General features: G+C 63.1%; 3 protein-coding genes across 11 annotated transcripts; 1 reads left to right on the top strand and 2 right to left on the bottom strand.

The window, feature by feature from the left end:
* Positions 1-208: 208 nt before the first annotated feature.
* LOC310880237 (interferon-related developmental regulator 2-like) lies at positions 209-2,901 on the top strand. 5 transcript variants are annotated; one of them, XM_083795760.1, is made up of 10 exons: positions 209-286; positions 396-564; positions 643-767; positions 845-1,002; positions 1,128-1,178; positions 1,442-1,611; positions 1,740-2,117; positions 2,218-2,346; positions 2,418-2,513; positions 2,632-2,901. In XM_083795760.1, the coding sequence occupies exons 1-9, from the start codon at positions 259-261 to the stop codon at positions 2,482-2,484; spliced, it is 1,275 nt and encodes a 424-aa protein (XP_083651886.1). In that variant the 5' UTR covers positions 209-258; the 3' UTR covers positions 2,485-2,513; positions 2,632-2,901. The 5 variants fall into 5 exon arrangements, with proteins under 5 accessions (XP_083651886.1, XP_083651884.1, XP_083651885.1 ...); XM_083795758.1 differs by having other exon boundaries at positions 212-286; positions 1,740-2,346; XM_083795759.1 differs by lacking the exon at positions 845-1,002 and having other exon boundaries at positions 213-286; positions 643-844; positions 1,740-2,346.
* LOC310880236 (hyaluronidase-3-like) lies at positions 2,813-9,217 on the bottom strand. Of its 5 annotated transcripts, XM_083795755.1 has the most exons (7): positions 9,139-9,217; positions 6,147-7,041; positions 5,971-6,060; positions 5,006-5,112; positions 3,889-4,526; positions 3,612-3,800; positions 2,813-3,502 (listed from the first exon to the last, which is right to left on the bottom strand). In XM_083795755.1, the coding sequence occupies exons 2-7, from the start codon at positions 7,029-7,031 to the stop codon at positions 3,375-3,377; spliced, it is 2,037 nt and encodes a 678-aa protein (XP_083651881.1). In that variant the 5' UTR covers positions 7,032-7,041; positions 9,139-9,217; the 3' UTR covers positions 2,813-3,374. The 5 variants fall into 5 exon arrangements, with proteins under 5 accessions (XP_083651881.1, XP_083651879.1, XP_083651882.1 ...); XM_083795753.1 differs by having other exon boundaries at positions 2,813-3,800; XM_083795756.1 differs by lacking the exon at positions 9,139-9,217 and having other exon boundaries at positions 3,889-4,029; positions 6,147-7,662.
* Positions 7,803-8,978, bottom strand: NAA80 (N-alpha-acetyltransferase 80, NatH catalytic subunit). Its single transcript, XM_083795771.1, has one exon. It carries the CDS (start codon positions 8,647-8,649, stop codon positions 7,867-7,869), a length of 783 nt encoding a protein of 260 aa, XP_083651897.1. The 5' UTR covers positions 8,650-8,978; the 3' UTR covers positions 7,803-7,866.
* Positions 9,218-14,960: the final 5,743 nt, after the last annotated feature.

Here is a 14,960-nt window from a genome sequence, read left to right as displayed (position 1 = left end):
GGGTCAGGGATGGGCACAGGGGTGGGACGGGGCCGGTGAGCGGGGGGCCGGGGCTGGAGGGGGGCCGGGGTCCTGGGGGCACCGAGCGGGCCGGGCCGGGGCGGCACAGGGACACTGGGGGGGGGGGGGCGGTGCACGCCGGGAGTTGTAGTACGCGGCGGGCCGCGCGAGGAGCGCATGCGCAGTTGAGGGGGCTGCCCCGGGGGCGGGCGGGGCCTCAGGGCTCGGTGCCGGCGGCGGGAGGGCCACGTGACGGCCATGCCGCGATCGCGCCGCGCCGCGCGCCGTGAGTGGGGCCGGGGCCGGGGCCGGGCCGGGGGCGGGGGGGGGCGGCCGCGGGCGGGCGGGCGGCGGCGCTGGCGCCCCTCCGGTGCCGCTCACCCGGTGCCGCCCAGGGGCCGCGGCGGCCGCCAGGGCCGGCGGGGAGGAGGCGGCCGGGGAGGCGCTGAGCCAGCGCGGCGGCGGCGGCAGCGAGGGGCCTGGCCCGGCGGAGGACGAGGAGGAGGAGGAGGAGGATGAGGAGCGGAGGCTGGCGGAGCTCCTGGGAGGCCTCCAGGCCGGCAGGTGAGGGCTCGCCGCCCCGGGCCGCGGGTGCCGCCCGCCGGGTGCCGGCCCCCCGCCACGGCCCCGCTCTCCCCGCAGCGCCCGGACGCGGCGGGCGGCCCTGCAGGGCCTGCGGCGGGCCCTCGCCGCCCGGAGCCTCGCCGCCTTCCTGCTGGAGCGGCGCCTGACGCTGGCCGACGGCCTGGAGAGGAGCCTGAGGAGAGGTCCGGCCGCGGGGCGCGGGGCCGGGGGCTGGCGGGGCCGGGGCCGGGCCCTGAGCGGGGTCTGTCTGCGCCCGCAGGTACGGGCGAGGAGCAGGCGCTGGCGGGCTCCGTCCTCGCCCTCCTCTGCCTCCAGGTGGGCCCCGGCCCGCAGGGGGAGGAGGTGTTTCGCAGCACGAAGCCGCTACTCGTCAGCGTCCTGACCGACGGCGCGGCCGGCCTCCCGGCCCGGCAGAGCGTAAGCCCGGCGCCTCCGGCAGCACCGGCTCGGAGACGGCCGGGACCCCCGCGGTGGCAGAAGGGTGGCGGGGACGGTGCCGCACCGGCCTCCTCTGACCGCCCCTTCCCCGCATCTCTCGCCAGTGCGCCACGGCCCTGGGCGTCTGCTGCTACGTCGCTGCGGCCGACCCCGAGGTAACGGCGCTGGGGCTGCCCCGTGGCCTGGCCCCTGTGCCAGCAGGGCGCTGGGCTGTCACTGCGTCCCCTGCCCCGCACGGAGGCGGGTGGGGTGGGAAGCTGCACCGCCAAGCTGGGGTGTCCTGAGTGGACGAGCCCCTCGTGCCCCGGGGGATCCTGGATACCTGGTGGGACCAGCCCTGGGCTCTGCTGCGCCCACCTGGCATGTGGACCTGTCCTGGTGTCAGCTGGGGTCCGACGAGTGGCTTTCCCCTCTCCAGGACCTGTTCTCATGTCTGTCCTGCTTGGAGGGCATCTTCAGTGACCCCAGTGCAGACGAGGGTGGCTCGGGGCTGACCCAGCACGGACCCCTCCACTGCAGCGCTCTCCAGGCCTGGTCCCTGCTGCTCACCATCTGCCCCCCGTCCCACATCAGGAGCCTCCTGGACAGGTGGGTGAGCAGGGACGGGCGGCCCGGGCACCATCACGAGGCGTGGAGCCACCCGGTCCCCGGCCGCTGAGCAGGGTGCACGATGAGCCTCGGGTGCGCTGACCCTCCGCTGTGCCTTCTCATCGCAGCCTCTGGCTGAAGCTGCCCCCGCTGCTGTCCAGCAATAGCGTCGCTCTGCGTATTGTGGCCGGGGAGACCATCGCGCTGGTCTTTGAGCTGGCCCAGGAGATGGAGGTGCGGTGGGGTGCTGCGCAGAGGCAAGCAGCTGGAGTGGGAGCGGGGGTTGCGGCTGGCACCGCCAGCATGCGCCCCGAGTCCTGGCGATGGCAGCGGGGCCGTGTCCCTCCCAAAGCCCCCTTCTTTGGTAGGAGGGCTTGTGCCACTGAGACACAGAGTTCCTGCGGGCCCAGCTCAAAGTCTTGGCTACTGAGAACAGCAAGCACCGAGCCAAGACAGAGCGGCGGAAGCAGCGCTCCGTCTTCCGAGATGTCCTGCGCTTCATCGAGGTACTGCCCCCAGCACCGCCTGGTTCCCCACGCCCTGCTCAGAGCCAGGACAGTCGTGGCTGATGCCCGGGTTGTGGCTGATGCCCCTCTGCCCGCTCAGAGCGGGGAGCACCCAGAGGAGACCATCCGCTTTGGCCTGGAGTGCCTGTACCTGGACAGCTGGGCACGCCAGCGGACGTACCAAGCCTTCAGAGAGGTTCTGGGCTCTGGCATCTGCCACCACCTCCAGGTAGGGGCTGGCAGCCTCATCAGGGGCACGGGGACAGCACTGGCAGGGGCTGACGGCCTCTCCTCCCGCAGAATAACGAGCTGCTACGGGAGATCTTCAGCCTTGGGCCTCCCGTGGTGCTGGACGCAGCTGCTCTGAAGGCCAGCAAGGTCTCCCGCTTGGAGAAGGTGGGTGCCGGGTGCTGGGCGCCGCTGCTCAAATTTGTGCCCCCAGGGCCCTGGGTGAGTGCTGGTAGGGGTGGCCCGCGGGCACCTCTGACCTCTTCTTCCTCCCCTCTCCTCACAGCACCTCTACAACTCGGCTGCCTCCAAAGCCCGCACCAAAGCCCGGAGCCGGGTGCGGGACAAACGTGCGGATGTGTTGTGATGGCAGAGCAGGGCAGCGTCCCGGCCCTCAGGACTGCAGACCCAGCACTGTGAGGGGCCAGCGCCCCAGCCCTCGGGCTTTTATACGTGTACAGCAGAGTATTTAATGCCTGGAGCCGCCCCACAGGGGGCTGCCCCTTCTTTTATTTTTTTAACCAAAGAAAGGATAAAAGGAGAGCCGAGGCGGGGAGCTAGTGATGTGCTGCTGCGTGCCTCCTCTGTGTCAGGGCCAGCGGACCGCTGCGGCCCCTTGTCGTGCCAGATGCTTCACGTGGCATAGTCCTCTTGCGGAACACAAGTGCTGGGTGGGTGGCACAGGGGCCCCAGTGCTGCCTGTGCCTCCCGGGGTCGGGCTGGCGCCGCTCCCCAGGCACTGCTGCAGCTGGGCTGGGGCTGTGCCTGCTGGCAGCACCGGCCACCCCGGGAATGTGGTTGCGGTGGTGATTTTCTAAGACTTGATTAGAGGAGGTAATTAACAGGAGGGTGCCTTCTGCCTCGTGGAGGAAGGGCCGGGGCAGGTGCCCGTCCTTGCAGGCCCTTCCCTTTCTCCGACAGCGCACGGCAGGGGCAGGCTGGCCCCTGTGTGCCCTGGGGGTGACGCCGCCAGGGAGGAGCGGGACGGGGCGATAAATGCTGGGGCTCCTCCTCCTCTGCTGGGGCGGCTCAGCGGCGCTCGGCGCTGGCGTTGAGGTGAGCCCAGAGCTGCCTGCTGGCAGCTCGCAGCTGACGCATGGCGTCCTCCTGGCTCTCCAGCCACTGGGCCAGCGCCTGCACCGACTGGCTCTGCAGCACTGCAGGGGAGGACAGGGGATGCTGGGGACGGGCCACCAGCCGTCCCCGAGCCCCCGGCGCCGTGTGGCACCGTATCCACCTCCCCCTGCCCTGCCTGGTCCCACGTACCGCTCAGGTAGATGGCCATCGTGGCCAGGACCAGGCTGGCCAGTGCCAGGAGGCCCAGGAGGGCGAGGAAGAGGGGGCGGCCGGGGCAAGGGCAGGTGGTGGTAGCCGGCACGGGGCGCAGCGTGGGCAGGTGTGGGGGGCTGTGGGGCAGGCAGTGCAGCCGGGCGGCGGATGGAGCTGGGCCGTTCCCTGCAGCGGTGGGGAGAAGAGCAGGGTCAGTGCCTGGCCCCGCTCCCCCCAGGCAGCAGTGCCCTGGTGTCCGCTGCCCCGCTCTCACCTTCGGTGCCCTTGTGCCCAGCCGAGGCCCAGTGCAGGTCGCTGATGGACTCCACGGGGCGCAGGCTGATGGCTCCGGGATCAGCCCCCTCGGGGTCAGCAGGCTCTGACGGTGCAGCGCCCTCCGCCCTGCCCGCGCCGTCTGCCAGGAGCAGAGAAAGGGGTGAACGCAGCCTGGGCACCCCTGTGGGGACCAGAGGCCCCCACCTGCCCATGTCCCCTCCTGGTGGTGATGCTGACTGGTGCCAACCCAGTGCTCTCTTGGCATGGAGCTGCCGCAGACGGGACAGGGCCAGGCGAGCTGGCTGTCCCCTCAGCCTCCGCACGCTGTCATCGGAGCAGTAAGTGGGAGCCTGGTGGCCACGGTCCCAGAGCCTGTTAGTGGGGCTGGCAGCCGCCCAGGGCCAGGAATGTGCTCCTGCCCCCTCCGGCTCCCTGTGGGCACAGGCAGCCCCGTGCCAGGCTGCCGCCAGGGCTGGCTGTCCCTGCAGGCACTGTGCCCGAGCGCTCGGGTGCTGCTTGGGGATGCACAGCTGGAGGTGTGGGGACGGGGACTTGGTGCCCCACGCTGCAGTGGCGTGTCCCCCGGAGGATGGCGAGGGGGCCTGGGGAGCACGCAGGGTTCCAGCTGGGTCCACGCTGTCCCAGGAAGCAGTTGGGGATGAGGGAAGGGGGATTTTATAGATATTTGTGTGGTTTGGGGCAGGGGGCAGGGCTGGTGGGCTGTGCCTGTGGCCAAGCACGGTAGGGTAGCCCCGTGCCCGCTCCTGGGGTCAGCGGTGGCTGTGGGGGCCTCCAGCAGCACTGGTGCATGGCAGGGCCGTGCCCTCTGGGGCTGGGTGCTCCCGGCCGCCCCCAAGGCACCCTGCAGGCACTGTGGGTCCCTGCCCTTTGCTGCAGGCCGCCCCTGGGAACCCAGCGCCCCCACGCCTGCAGCTGGCTGGGTGCTGTGCCAGCTGCTGCCCCCGCAGCCCCCCGCGCCCCTCCTGCCCTTCCCTGGGCTGGCATCCCTGCCCGCAGCCCCGCGGTGCGGGGACAGCTTGGCTGCTGCCTCCAACCCGCGCGGTTCCCCCCGGGTGCCAGTGTCCCCACCAGCCCCTCGCCTGTCCCCAGCCTACCTTCTGCAGCCTCCCTGGGCATGGCTCCCCTGCCCCGCTCCCCTGGGCAGCGAGGCGGTCTGGGGCCCCCAGGAGCCGGGCGCTGGGCTCCTGGTGCGCCAACTGCTCTGCTTAAAATAGGACAGGATGAAATGTGTTTGGGGGGATAAAAATAGCCCTGGGGAGGGGGGCCTGGCGGCTGCATCAAGGCCGCCGGCAGTGCGGAGCCAGCACGGCAGAGGGAAAACCGGCTCCCCCCCCCCCCGTGCTCCCTTTCCCCCAGGGCGTAGCTGGGATAGGGAAACTGAGGCAGAGGCGGGTCCCTGCTCAGCCCCAGTGGGGGCTCTGCCCCATGGCGCACCCGGCCTGGGGGCACCAAGGACCCCCTCCAGCTTTGCCCACGAGGACCATGCCAGCTGCACTGCGCCAATTTATTTAAATTAACGAGACCGTAGGACACACCAGGCTGCTCGAGCTGGGGCGGTCCCTGGTCACCAGCCCCAGAGGCCGCGCGGCAGGCAGGCGTCGGGGGGCTGGAGGCCGTCGTGCCTGTAGAGGCTGTGGGCGCGGGTGGGCGCTGGGCAGGCGGCAGGGTCGGGCCGCTCTTGCTGGGCACAGCCCCGGCCGGCCCAGCCGCGGTAGCAGTGGCAGCGGAAGGGCAGCCACGGGCTCGCACCGAGGTGCAGGAGGCTGCCCAGGTCCCGGGGCTGCCGACGCACGCAGCGCCCGTGGCCGTGGCACTGCTCGAGGCTGCACGCCTGCGCTGCCGCCGTCACGTTGGCCACGTAGGGACCCAGGGTGGACACGAGGTAGCGGCGTAGGCTGGCACAGCTCTCCTGAGGGGGGGAGGCTGCCGTGAGGACCAGCCCTGTGGGGCAGCCTGGGGTCCCTGCAGCCTCCCCCTCCCCTCCCGAGCCTGTCCCGCTCCCAAGCTGCTTCCTGAGCCGGTTCCAGCCCATGGCGGGGCAGCGAGCAGCCATACTCACCGCCGAGCGGGAGTAAGACATGTCCCCCCACAGCACGACTCCAGCTGCCCCCAGGGCTGCGCTCTCCCCGATCGTGTGCTCCAGATCGGCCTGCAAGGGCGGGCAGAGATGTGGCTGTGGGGGGGACGCACGTGCCCCAGCACTGAGCGGTGCCCCCGGCCCTCCCCAGCCCTTACCGGCTCCAGGAAGCGGGGCGACCGGCGGTAGGAGAGCCGTGAGTAGGCGACCACGGGCAGGCGGCCGGCGGCCCCGCGGGCGGCCATGCGCAGGGCCTCGCGCAGCCGGTGGTGCACGTAGCGGCGGCGCAGGGCGGGCGGCAGCGGCAGCGGCAGGTAGATGCTGGGGTAGAGGGCGGCCGAGGCGGCCCAGAGCCAGCCCAGCTGGTTGTTGCGCCGCGCCTCAGCCGGCCTGCAGCGCCCGGTGTAGTTGGCCACCTTGGCCCAGTTGCCGTTGAAGCAGTCGGGGAAGTGGTAGAAGCCCCAAAGACCCCCCGGGCACAGGCTCCTGCCCAGCAGCAGCGTCTGCTCCATGAGGGCCTGCGCCGCCCGCTCGAACGCCCGCCGGGCCAGCCGGGGCCCCCGGTGCCGTTCGCGCGCCCACTCCTCCGAGGCCACCCGGTAGATGCGCTTGGCCCCCCAGTTCTGGGCCCAGAGGGGCCTCCACTCCTCCCAGTCCACCACGGCCAGGCCCCTGAAAGCGGGCTGGAGGCGCAGGCGGATGTCGTCCGCCACCCGGGCGAGATGGGCGCGGAGGGGCACCTGCTGGGGAATGCCCCCGTTGTGGGCGACGCCCCCAGGGGAGATGTAGGGGTAGAGCCCAAACTTGTTCTTGTAGAAGATGGTGATGTTCTGGCCGGCGAAGTGGCCGCCCCGGTTCTCCACGATGCCGTAGTCGGCAAGGGGCAGCCCCACGCCGAAGCGGTGCTGGCAGCGGCCTGTGGGGATGTTCCAGACCACGGCGAAGGGCTGCCCGCCCGCCAGGGGTGCGGGCGCTGGGCCCTTCCCGCCTGCTGCCCCCAGTGCCAGCCAGACCCACAGCGCCAGCACTGGCCCCATGCCCATGGGGCGCTGCCTGTGGGGAGAGAGCAGCGGGGTAGGCAGCATGCACAGCTGCACCACTGCCCACCCAAAAATCCCACTTCCCCTCTCCCGTCTCCCGTTCCATCCCTCCCGCGGTACGGCTCTGCCAGCCACGGAGCCCAGGGCCTGCCCGGCACGCCTGCCCCCTGCCTCAATTCCCCTCCTGGCTTCCAGCCCTGCTGCAAGCAGGAGCACTGCGACCACCTCATCCCCATTTGATGGGGTGCTGAGCCTGGCACCCCTCTGGGGGCTGTGCCCCACAGGAGCCCCCAGCCCGGGCAGGGCATTGCATGCTCCCACCCTGTGCCCGTAGCAGGGTTCAGGCCGACAGCCGGGGATTAGGTGGCTGAGCAACCTCGGGGCCACATCCACTTTGCTGCCCGTGCTCCAGGGCCTCCTATCACAGAGAGCTCCAGCCCCCTCACGGGGTCTGTACTGGGGGGACACGACCCCCACGGGCACAGCCCTTGCCCCCCGCTCCCTGCTCTGCACACAGGCTGGCACCACTCAAGCCAGCGCACACCCCGCTTTCCCCAGGGACAGGGACAGGCGAGCGGGATGGAGGCCAGCCCCAGCGACCCCACGGCGAGCCCCCTGGGCAGCGGTGGCACTGGTGGCACTGGGCAGCGCTCACCGGCCCCAGCATGCTGTGCTGCAGCGCCCCGAGCTCGGACTGGGCGCGAGGACCCCCCCATCCCCACCCCAGGGGCAGACGGGGGTCCGGAGGCAGCCCGTAAGAACAGCAGCCAGGCAGCACAGGGGGCAGCTGCCTCCGCCCGCGCTTGCTTTTTAATCACCGGCTTTCGCCCCCCCGCCCTCAGATGTCCTTCTTCATCCAGAAGACGGGCAGCCCCCTGGCGTCGCGGTGCGGGGTCTCCAGGAGGCTCTGCCCACAGCTCTCGGCCTGGCCTCCCCCTGCCCGGGCCGGGGGCGGCAGAGGGGGTGGCGGGGGCGCAGCAGGAGGGGGCAGAGGGGGCCGGGGGGCAGGGGGCCCCCCCGGGGCGGCTGCGGCGGGGCTGGCAGGGGCGGCGAACGCCCGCAGCACCTCGGCGGGCATGGCGGGGCTGAGGAAGGGCACGCTCTGCACCGGCTCGGCCAGGGCGAAGCCCAGGCGGGCGTAGAAGTGCTGCTTGTCGTGGGTGCTGAGGTGCAGGCGGCGGAAGCCGCGGGCGCGGGCGTAGCGCTCGGCGGCCTCCATCAGCTGCCGCCCGTAGCCGGCGCCCCGCAGCGCCCGGGCCACCACCACGCTCTCCACGAAGAGGCCGTGGGGCTGGCCGGCCACCCGGGACAGCCGGACGTGCCCCACCAGCCGGCAGGGACCCCCCGGCGCGGCGGGGGGCTCGGCGGGGCCCGGGGTCCGCAGCAGCACCAGGCAGGTGGGGAAGGCGTCCGAGGAGCGCTGCAGCGCGTGGAGCCGCAGCGCCCGGCTCTTGCCCCACTCCTCGGCCAGCAGCTCGGCGCAGGCCTCCAGCAGCTCCGGCCGCCGGTGCAGGGGGACGAGGCTGAGCTCCTCCGGCACCGAGCCCATTCTTCGCACTGCCGGGACAGCGACCGGGGGCAGCTCAGCGCCCGCCACGGAGGGGGGGGGGCTCGGTGGCATCGGCGCTGCAAGCCAGCGTTGCCCCACGTCGCGCCAGCCCCGGTGCCCGAGCCGTGCCCAGCCGAGCCGTGCCGAGCCGAGCCGTGCCGAGCCGAGCCGTGCCCAGGACAGAGGAGCGGGTCCCGGCAGCCGCCCCCCCTTGCGCAGGCGAAGCCGCAGGCAAGAGGAACCGCGGTGCCAACCGACCGGCCGGGTTGCACAAGCCGCCCTTGGCGGGGCGGGGGGTGGCGGGGGTGCAGCAGCGCCGCTCCCCGCCGCCCCCCGGCCACCGCACGGCCCGGCCCGGCCCGGCCCGGCCCGGCCGGGAGCGCCCCGCGGTGCCCGCCCCCCCCGGGGAGCCGCCGGCCCGCCTCGCTCCCTCCGCCGCCCGGCGAGCCCCTGCCGAGCCCCCCCGCGGCACCTTCCCGCCGCCCCCCGCCTCCGCTGCGTGGTCCCGGGGCGGGGAGGAGCCGCCCCCCCCAGCCCCCCCCCCCCCCCCCCGCCGCTCACCCGCCGCCGCCGCCGCCGCCGGCCCCGCGCCCTCGGTTCCCGCGCGGCTCCGGCCCGGGGACCCCGCCCCCGGCCCCGCCCCCCGGCCCAGGCCCCGCCCCCCGGCCCCGCCACCACAGCGCCCCCTGGCGGCCGGAGCGCGCAGTGACGTCAGCGCGGGGCGGGCTGAGGCGCCCGAAATGGCCGCCGGGCCGGGGGGGGGGGGTAGGGGGTCAGAGCTGTGGAGCCTTAGCGCCTGAAGCCTTCTTCCAGGGTCCAAACACCCATTTGTAAAGCTTAAAGAATCATTTTAGCATCCAGCCCCCTTGTTTGAGAACTCAAAGCCCCATTTTGGGGGTTCAAACCGTCATTTTAAGGTCCAAACGATCAATTTTAGCGCATAAGCCACCTTTTCAGGATCCAAGGCATCATTTTAATAGCCCAAAGCCTTAGTTTGAGGCAAAAAAACTAATCTTTAGGGCCCAGGGCCTCCATTTGGGATACAACGCCTTAGGGTTAGTGTTTAATGTTATGTTTAGCTTTAATGTTAGGGCTGTGGTTAAGGTTAGGGTTAGTGTTACGGTTAGGGGTTATGGATGGGCTTGTTGGTAATAGAAGATGAAATATACAATATTGCTTAATATGTGTTACATTTGAGATGTACTGTTCCGGGGCTTCGCTTGGAAGATACAAAATATATGTGCAAGAATAGCATGAGAGAACGCACCGATTCATGATGAGGAGTAAGAAGGAGGACTAAAAGAATGCCCAATTTGCAAGACATCTAGATAACTGGGGCCTCTCGGACCCCGGGAACTGGATCAAACCAACCTTGCGGTTTGGTATGAGACAAAGGGCTCAGAAAGCATGCGTAAGAAGAAAAGGTTAAAAAGTTCAATTCGGATGAAGAGATCTTACTTCATCCCGACGACCACCCGGACGACCACCAGAGAGTAATACGCAAGCGCAGAAGGACTGATAAGATAATTAGCATACGAAGCGGGGCTAGGCGGAGCTAGGAAATGAATATGCATAGATGTGAAACCTAATGCATATGTAATATTTTAGGAGATAAAAGAGAGCTGAGTGAACAAATCGGACGAAGTTAGATTTGGGCAGGCATGCCCTAACTTCCGGCGCCTAATAAAGCACCTTCATATAATCACTTTGTGGATTATGTGTCTTCATGAATGCTAACAGGTTTATGGTTAAGGTTAGGGCTTGCTGTTAGGGTTTAGCATTAGAGTTACAGTAAGGGTTAGGATTAGGGTTAGGGGACTGAATTAGGCTTAGATTTAGACTTGGGATGTAAGATTAGGGGAAAGGATTAGGGTTAATGCTTCGGTTAGGGTCTAGGGTTAGGATTAGAGTTACATTTAGTGTTACAATTAGGTTTAAGGGAGCGGGTTAGGGTTATGGTTAGGGTTAGCTTTAAGGTTAGGTTAAGGATCGAAATTTAGTTTTCCAGTTAAGGTTAGGGGTTAGGTTTAGGGTTATGGTTTAGTTTATTTTTAAGGTTAGGATTAAGGGTTAAGTTTGGTGGTTAGCTGTTATGGTTAGGGGTATCCACAATCATTAGGATTAGGGTTATATTTATGGCTTTGTTTAGCTTTAGGGTAAGGCATTAGGTTTTGTGCTTAGGTTTAGGTTTAGGGTCATGGATGGGGTTTAGGGTTAGGGTTAATGTCACTAGGGTTAGGGTTGGCTTTTAGTGTTAGGTTTAGCTTTAGGGTCGGGGGGTTAGGTTTAATGGATAGGTGTTAGGGTTAGGGTTATCCATGAGGGCTAGTGCTTTGCGTTAGGGTTTGAGGTTAGGGTTAGGCTTGGGGTTAGTGGTCATAAAGCTGTTTCCTTTCAATTTTGGTGACCACAGATGGAAAATCATTGCTCCCGCAGTCATGGTCCTCCAGCTCTGAGGACTGGGCAGCCCAAAATCTGTTGTTCCTATTAAAAATGAGGCAAAAAAGCAAATGGAGCACAGACAATTCCCTCTCTTCACCACAGATAGATTCAGCAAAGGCCAGGCCTGGCAAGGAAGCCACAGACAGACTGGAGAGAGCCCAAGGAAGGGCCACAAAGATGCTGAAGGCACCAGAGTCTCTCTCCTGGGAGGAGAGGCTGGGAGAGCTGGGAAGAGCATCCTCAGCACAGGCATCCTGCACAGCCCAGCTGCCTTTGGGTGTGCATTGCTGAGAATCCCACCTGGGTGCTGCGGGAGATCACTGTGACATGGAGGGTAGAGCAGCTGCTTCTGCCTTGTCTTTGGGGGCTGAAATACAAATACTGGAGCCTGGGATTGCACTGGTGGTGAAATCACAGCACGGGCCCCAGGCCTGGCTGTCTGCAGCAGTCAGGGCAAATGCTGCTGAGCAGCACCTGGTGCGTTTCACTTACGGAGCCATAGCTGCTCGGACACAAGAGCCAAGGAGTAAATAAAACTGTATTTTATTGTCACAGGTGATGAGAGCAGAGTGTGATCTCCAGTTGCCTCTAGAGGCTGATGCCCAGGGGAAGGCTGCAGTGCTAGGTGTAAACGTGGACTATCAGCAGGCCGAGCAGAGTCACAGCACTGCTGAGTGCTGTATTTTGAAGGACGGGAATGGTGGTGGTGATCAATGAGGATGTACTGGATGGGGGGGACCTGAGCATGATGTAAATTGTATGGAATAAGGGGTGCAGATTTATTTTTTTTTCCTGGAACAGAGTTAATTTTCTTCATAACAGCTTGAATAGTGCTACATTTGGGTTTTGTGATGAGAACGGTGTTGATGCCACAGCGATGGTTTAGTTGTTGCTGAGCAGTGCTTACACAGACGCGGCCTTTTCCCTTTCCCAAAGCACCCTGCCAGCAAGTAGACTGGTGGTGCTCTGAGGCCTCTGAGCCCTCACAATATAGACCCAAGTCTTCCAAACTGAGCTTTGGACTGAAAAACTGAGCTTCAGACCCTGAAACAAGGCTTTGAGCTCTGGAAATGGGGCTTTGAGCCTTTAGCATTAGGTCTTGGACTAAAAAGGACTATTTTGACCCTGAAATGAGGTTTTGTTTCCTTCAGCTGAGGCTTTGAGCCCTCAAAGAGGCTTTGAATTCTCAAAATGAAGGTTTGGACTGAAAAATGAAGCTTTACGCCCTGAAGTGACGCTTAATGCCTCTATTTTGAGGAATGAAAGCTTTATTTTGAGGGCTCAAACCCCCATTTAGAGGGCCCAAAGCCTCCGTTTGGGGCCCAAAGCCTCCTTTCTCACTTCAAGGTACTTTCTCCATTTTAAGAGCCCAAAGCTTCACTTTATGGTCCTCAAGCGTCTGTAGGGGCCAAACTCTGAGCTTTGGGTCTATAGAATCATTCTTATGGTCGATACGTTCAGGGCACAAGCGCCTTTTTTAGGCCCCCATCTCATTTTTGGGCCCAAAGTCTCCTTTTAGGGCCTAAGGCGGAGGGAACGGCGCCTGAGACCCGGGGAGCGCAGGCTGCCGGGGAGTCCGTTCCGGGCCTACATCGCCCAGCATGCCACGGGGCAGTGCGCGCGCGCACTGTTGCCGGGGTGGGGCGCTCTGGGCGCCGTGCTGAAGGACTACATTTCCCAGCGTGCCTCGGGGCCCCGCGCACACCCGCTGCCTCTGGAAGCCAGGCAAGGCCTGGTCTTGAGAGCCCATATCGTTGTTTTACGACCCACGACCTCACTATGGCCAGTGGCCTCGATTTAAAGCCCGAGGTGTAATTTTAGGGTTTAAAACTTAGTATGAAGAGTTCAAAACCTCCTTTTTGTTAACCAAACAATCCTTGCTAGTGTCCAAAGTCAAGTTGTTTGGGCCTAAACCCTCCCATTCACAGTCCCAATCCTTCTTTAAGTGTTCAAACACCCATTTTGAGGGTACAAAGCCTCATTCATAGAACCCAAAGTCTGATTTTAGGGTGAAAATACTCGTTTTGTAAGCTTTAAACCTCATGTTGAGGATTGAAATGGGAGGTCAGCTCAACCACCATTTTGAGGGTTCAAACTCCCATTTTGAGGTCTCAACCCCCCATTTGAAGGACCCAAAGCCTCATATGAGTCACCCAAAGCCTCATTTCAGAGTCTAAAGGCTCCTTTCTCAATTTAAACCCCCCATTTTGAGGGCCCAAAGCCTCATTTCCCTATCAAAAACCCAGTTTTGAGAACTTTAAGTCTGATTTTCAGGACATGGAATTTTGTTTCATGGTTCAATACCTCCTTTTCCAGTTCAAAACCCCTATTTCGTGGGCAGAAAGACTCATTTATCTGTTGAAAACCCCATTTTGAGAACTTAAAGCCTCATTTTTGTGACAGAGTTTTGTTTCATGATTCAAAACCTCCTTTTTCAGTCCAAACCCCCAATTAGAGGGCCCAAAGGCTCATTTTAGGTTCTAAAGCTTCATTTCAGGGCTCAAAGCTCACTTTTTCACTCCAAACCATCGTTTATAGAGCATAAACTCCAGTTCTGGGGGTCTTAAGCCTCCCTTTTCATTCCACCATATCCATTTGGGGGGAGCGAAAGCCTCATTTCAGAGTTTAAGTGCTTCTTTCTCTCTCTCCCTCCTTCCTTCCCTCCCTCCCTTTCTTTCTTTTCTCTTTTCTTTCTTTTCTTTCTTTTCTTTCTTTCTTTTTCAGGGCCCAAACCTTATTTTTCAGTCCAAGCTCTCATTTTGAGGGCTTATACCCCAATTTGGAGGTTCCAAAGCCTCATTTCAGGAACCAAATCCTCCTTCTTCAGGCCAGTCTCCCATTTTGAGGGCTCAACCCCCCATTTTCATAATCTAAAGCCATGTTTTCAGAGTTCAAAGACTCATTTCAGTCAAAAGATTCCCTTTTCAGTCTAACCCCCCATTCTGAGTGCAAAAAGCATCATTTTAGGACCCAAAGCCTCATTTCAGGGTTCAAAGCCTCCTTTTTTAGTTCAAACCTTCATTTATAGAGCTTAAATCCCCATTCTGATGGCCCAAATCTTCATTTCATGATCCTTGGGGGTGTAGAAAGCCCTAGAGAGGACATAGAGATTATTGAGGGGCTCTAGACAGACAGCACTGGTGGCACTGGGAAGCTCTAGATAGCACTGATGGGCACTTGAAGTGTACTAGGAGGCTCTAGACATCACTGGTGTGTCACTGGGAGTATATTTAAAAGGAGTTACTGGGGACCCCCAGTAACCTTTCATTGCCCCCCAACTACTGCCTGAGCCCCCAGGATGCTCCCAGTGCTGGGATAATGGGAGTTACACTGCTAGATCTGGAGATGTTGCTCTAATAGAAGCACTAAATATTCATCTCCTGTATGGCAGATAACTGCAGCGTGTTGGTAAAACTTCGTGCAACTGCAGCAGTCCCATGGAGATTCATCTTTCAGTAGGTTCTCTCATCCACTGCTGCTCCCCTTGCTCGTGGGCAGTACTCTGTAGTCCAAGAGAATGTAACGCTCGCTAGCAGCAGCTAGGAGAGGACTGTGTATCACCAGCAACTCCTCAGGGAGGTAGCGTAGCTTGATGGATTTGTCTGCTACGAAACCGGCTGGGAATGGTCCCTAGCCAGCACACTGAGAGAAGCTGGTACAGAGGTGATTCAAAATGTCTATGGTGAAATCTTGTCTTTATCTCAGTCACCGTCATCCCTCATATTTCATGGACTCAGGGATCTTGCTGCCATGATCCAAAGAAAGAAGAATGTAAACCTCAGTACACACAGCCATAACTCTGCTTTATGTGAATAAGGAAATAGCATCCTGGCCTCAAAAGTGGTTAAACATGCCTCCCTTTTCCCTCCTGGCTCACAGCTTTGTGTCTATTTTGCTAAAATCTCTTGTGAGTTGTGCTGTGCCAACAGCCTGTAAAGCCA

Source organism: Anser anser, assembly GCF_964211835.1.
Source record: "Anser anser genome assembly, chromosome: 12".
Taxonomy (NCBI): Eukaryota; Metazoa; Chordata; class Aves; order Anseriformes; family Anatidae; genus Anser; species Anser anser.
This window is presented reverse-complemented; position numbering and strand designations above follow the sequence as displayed.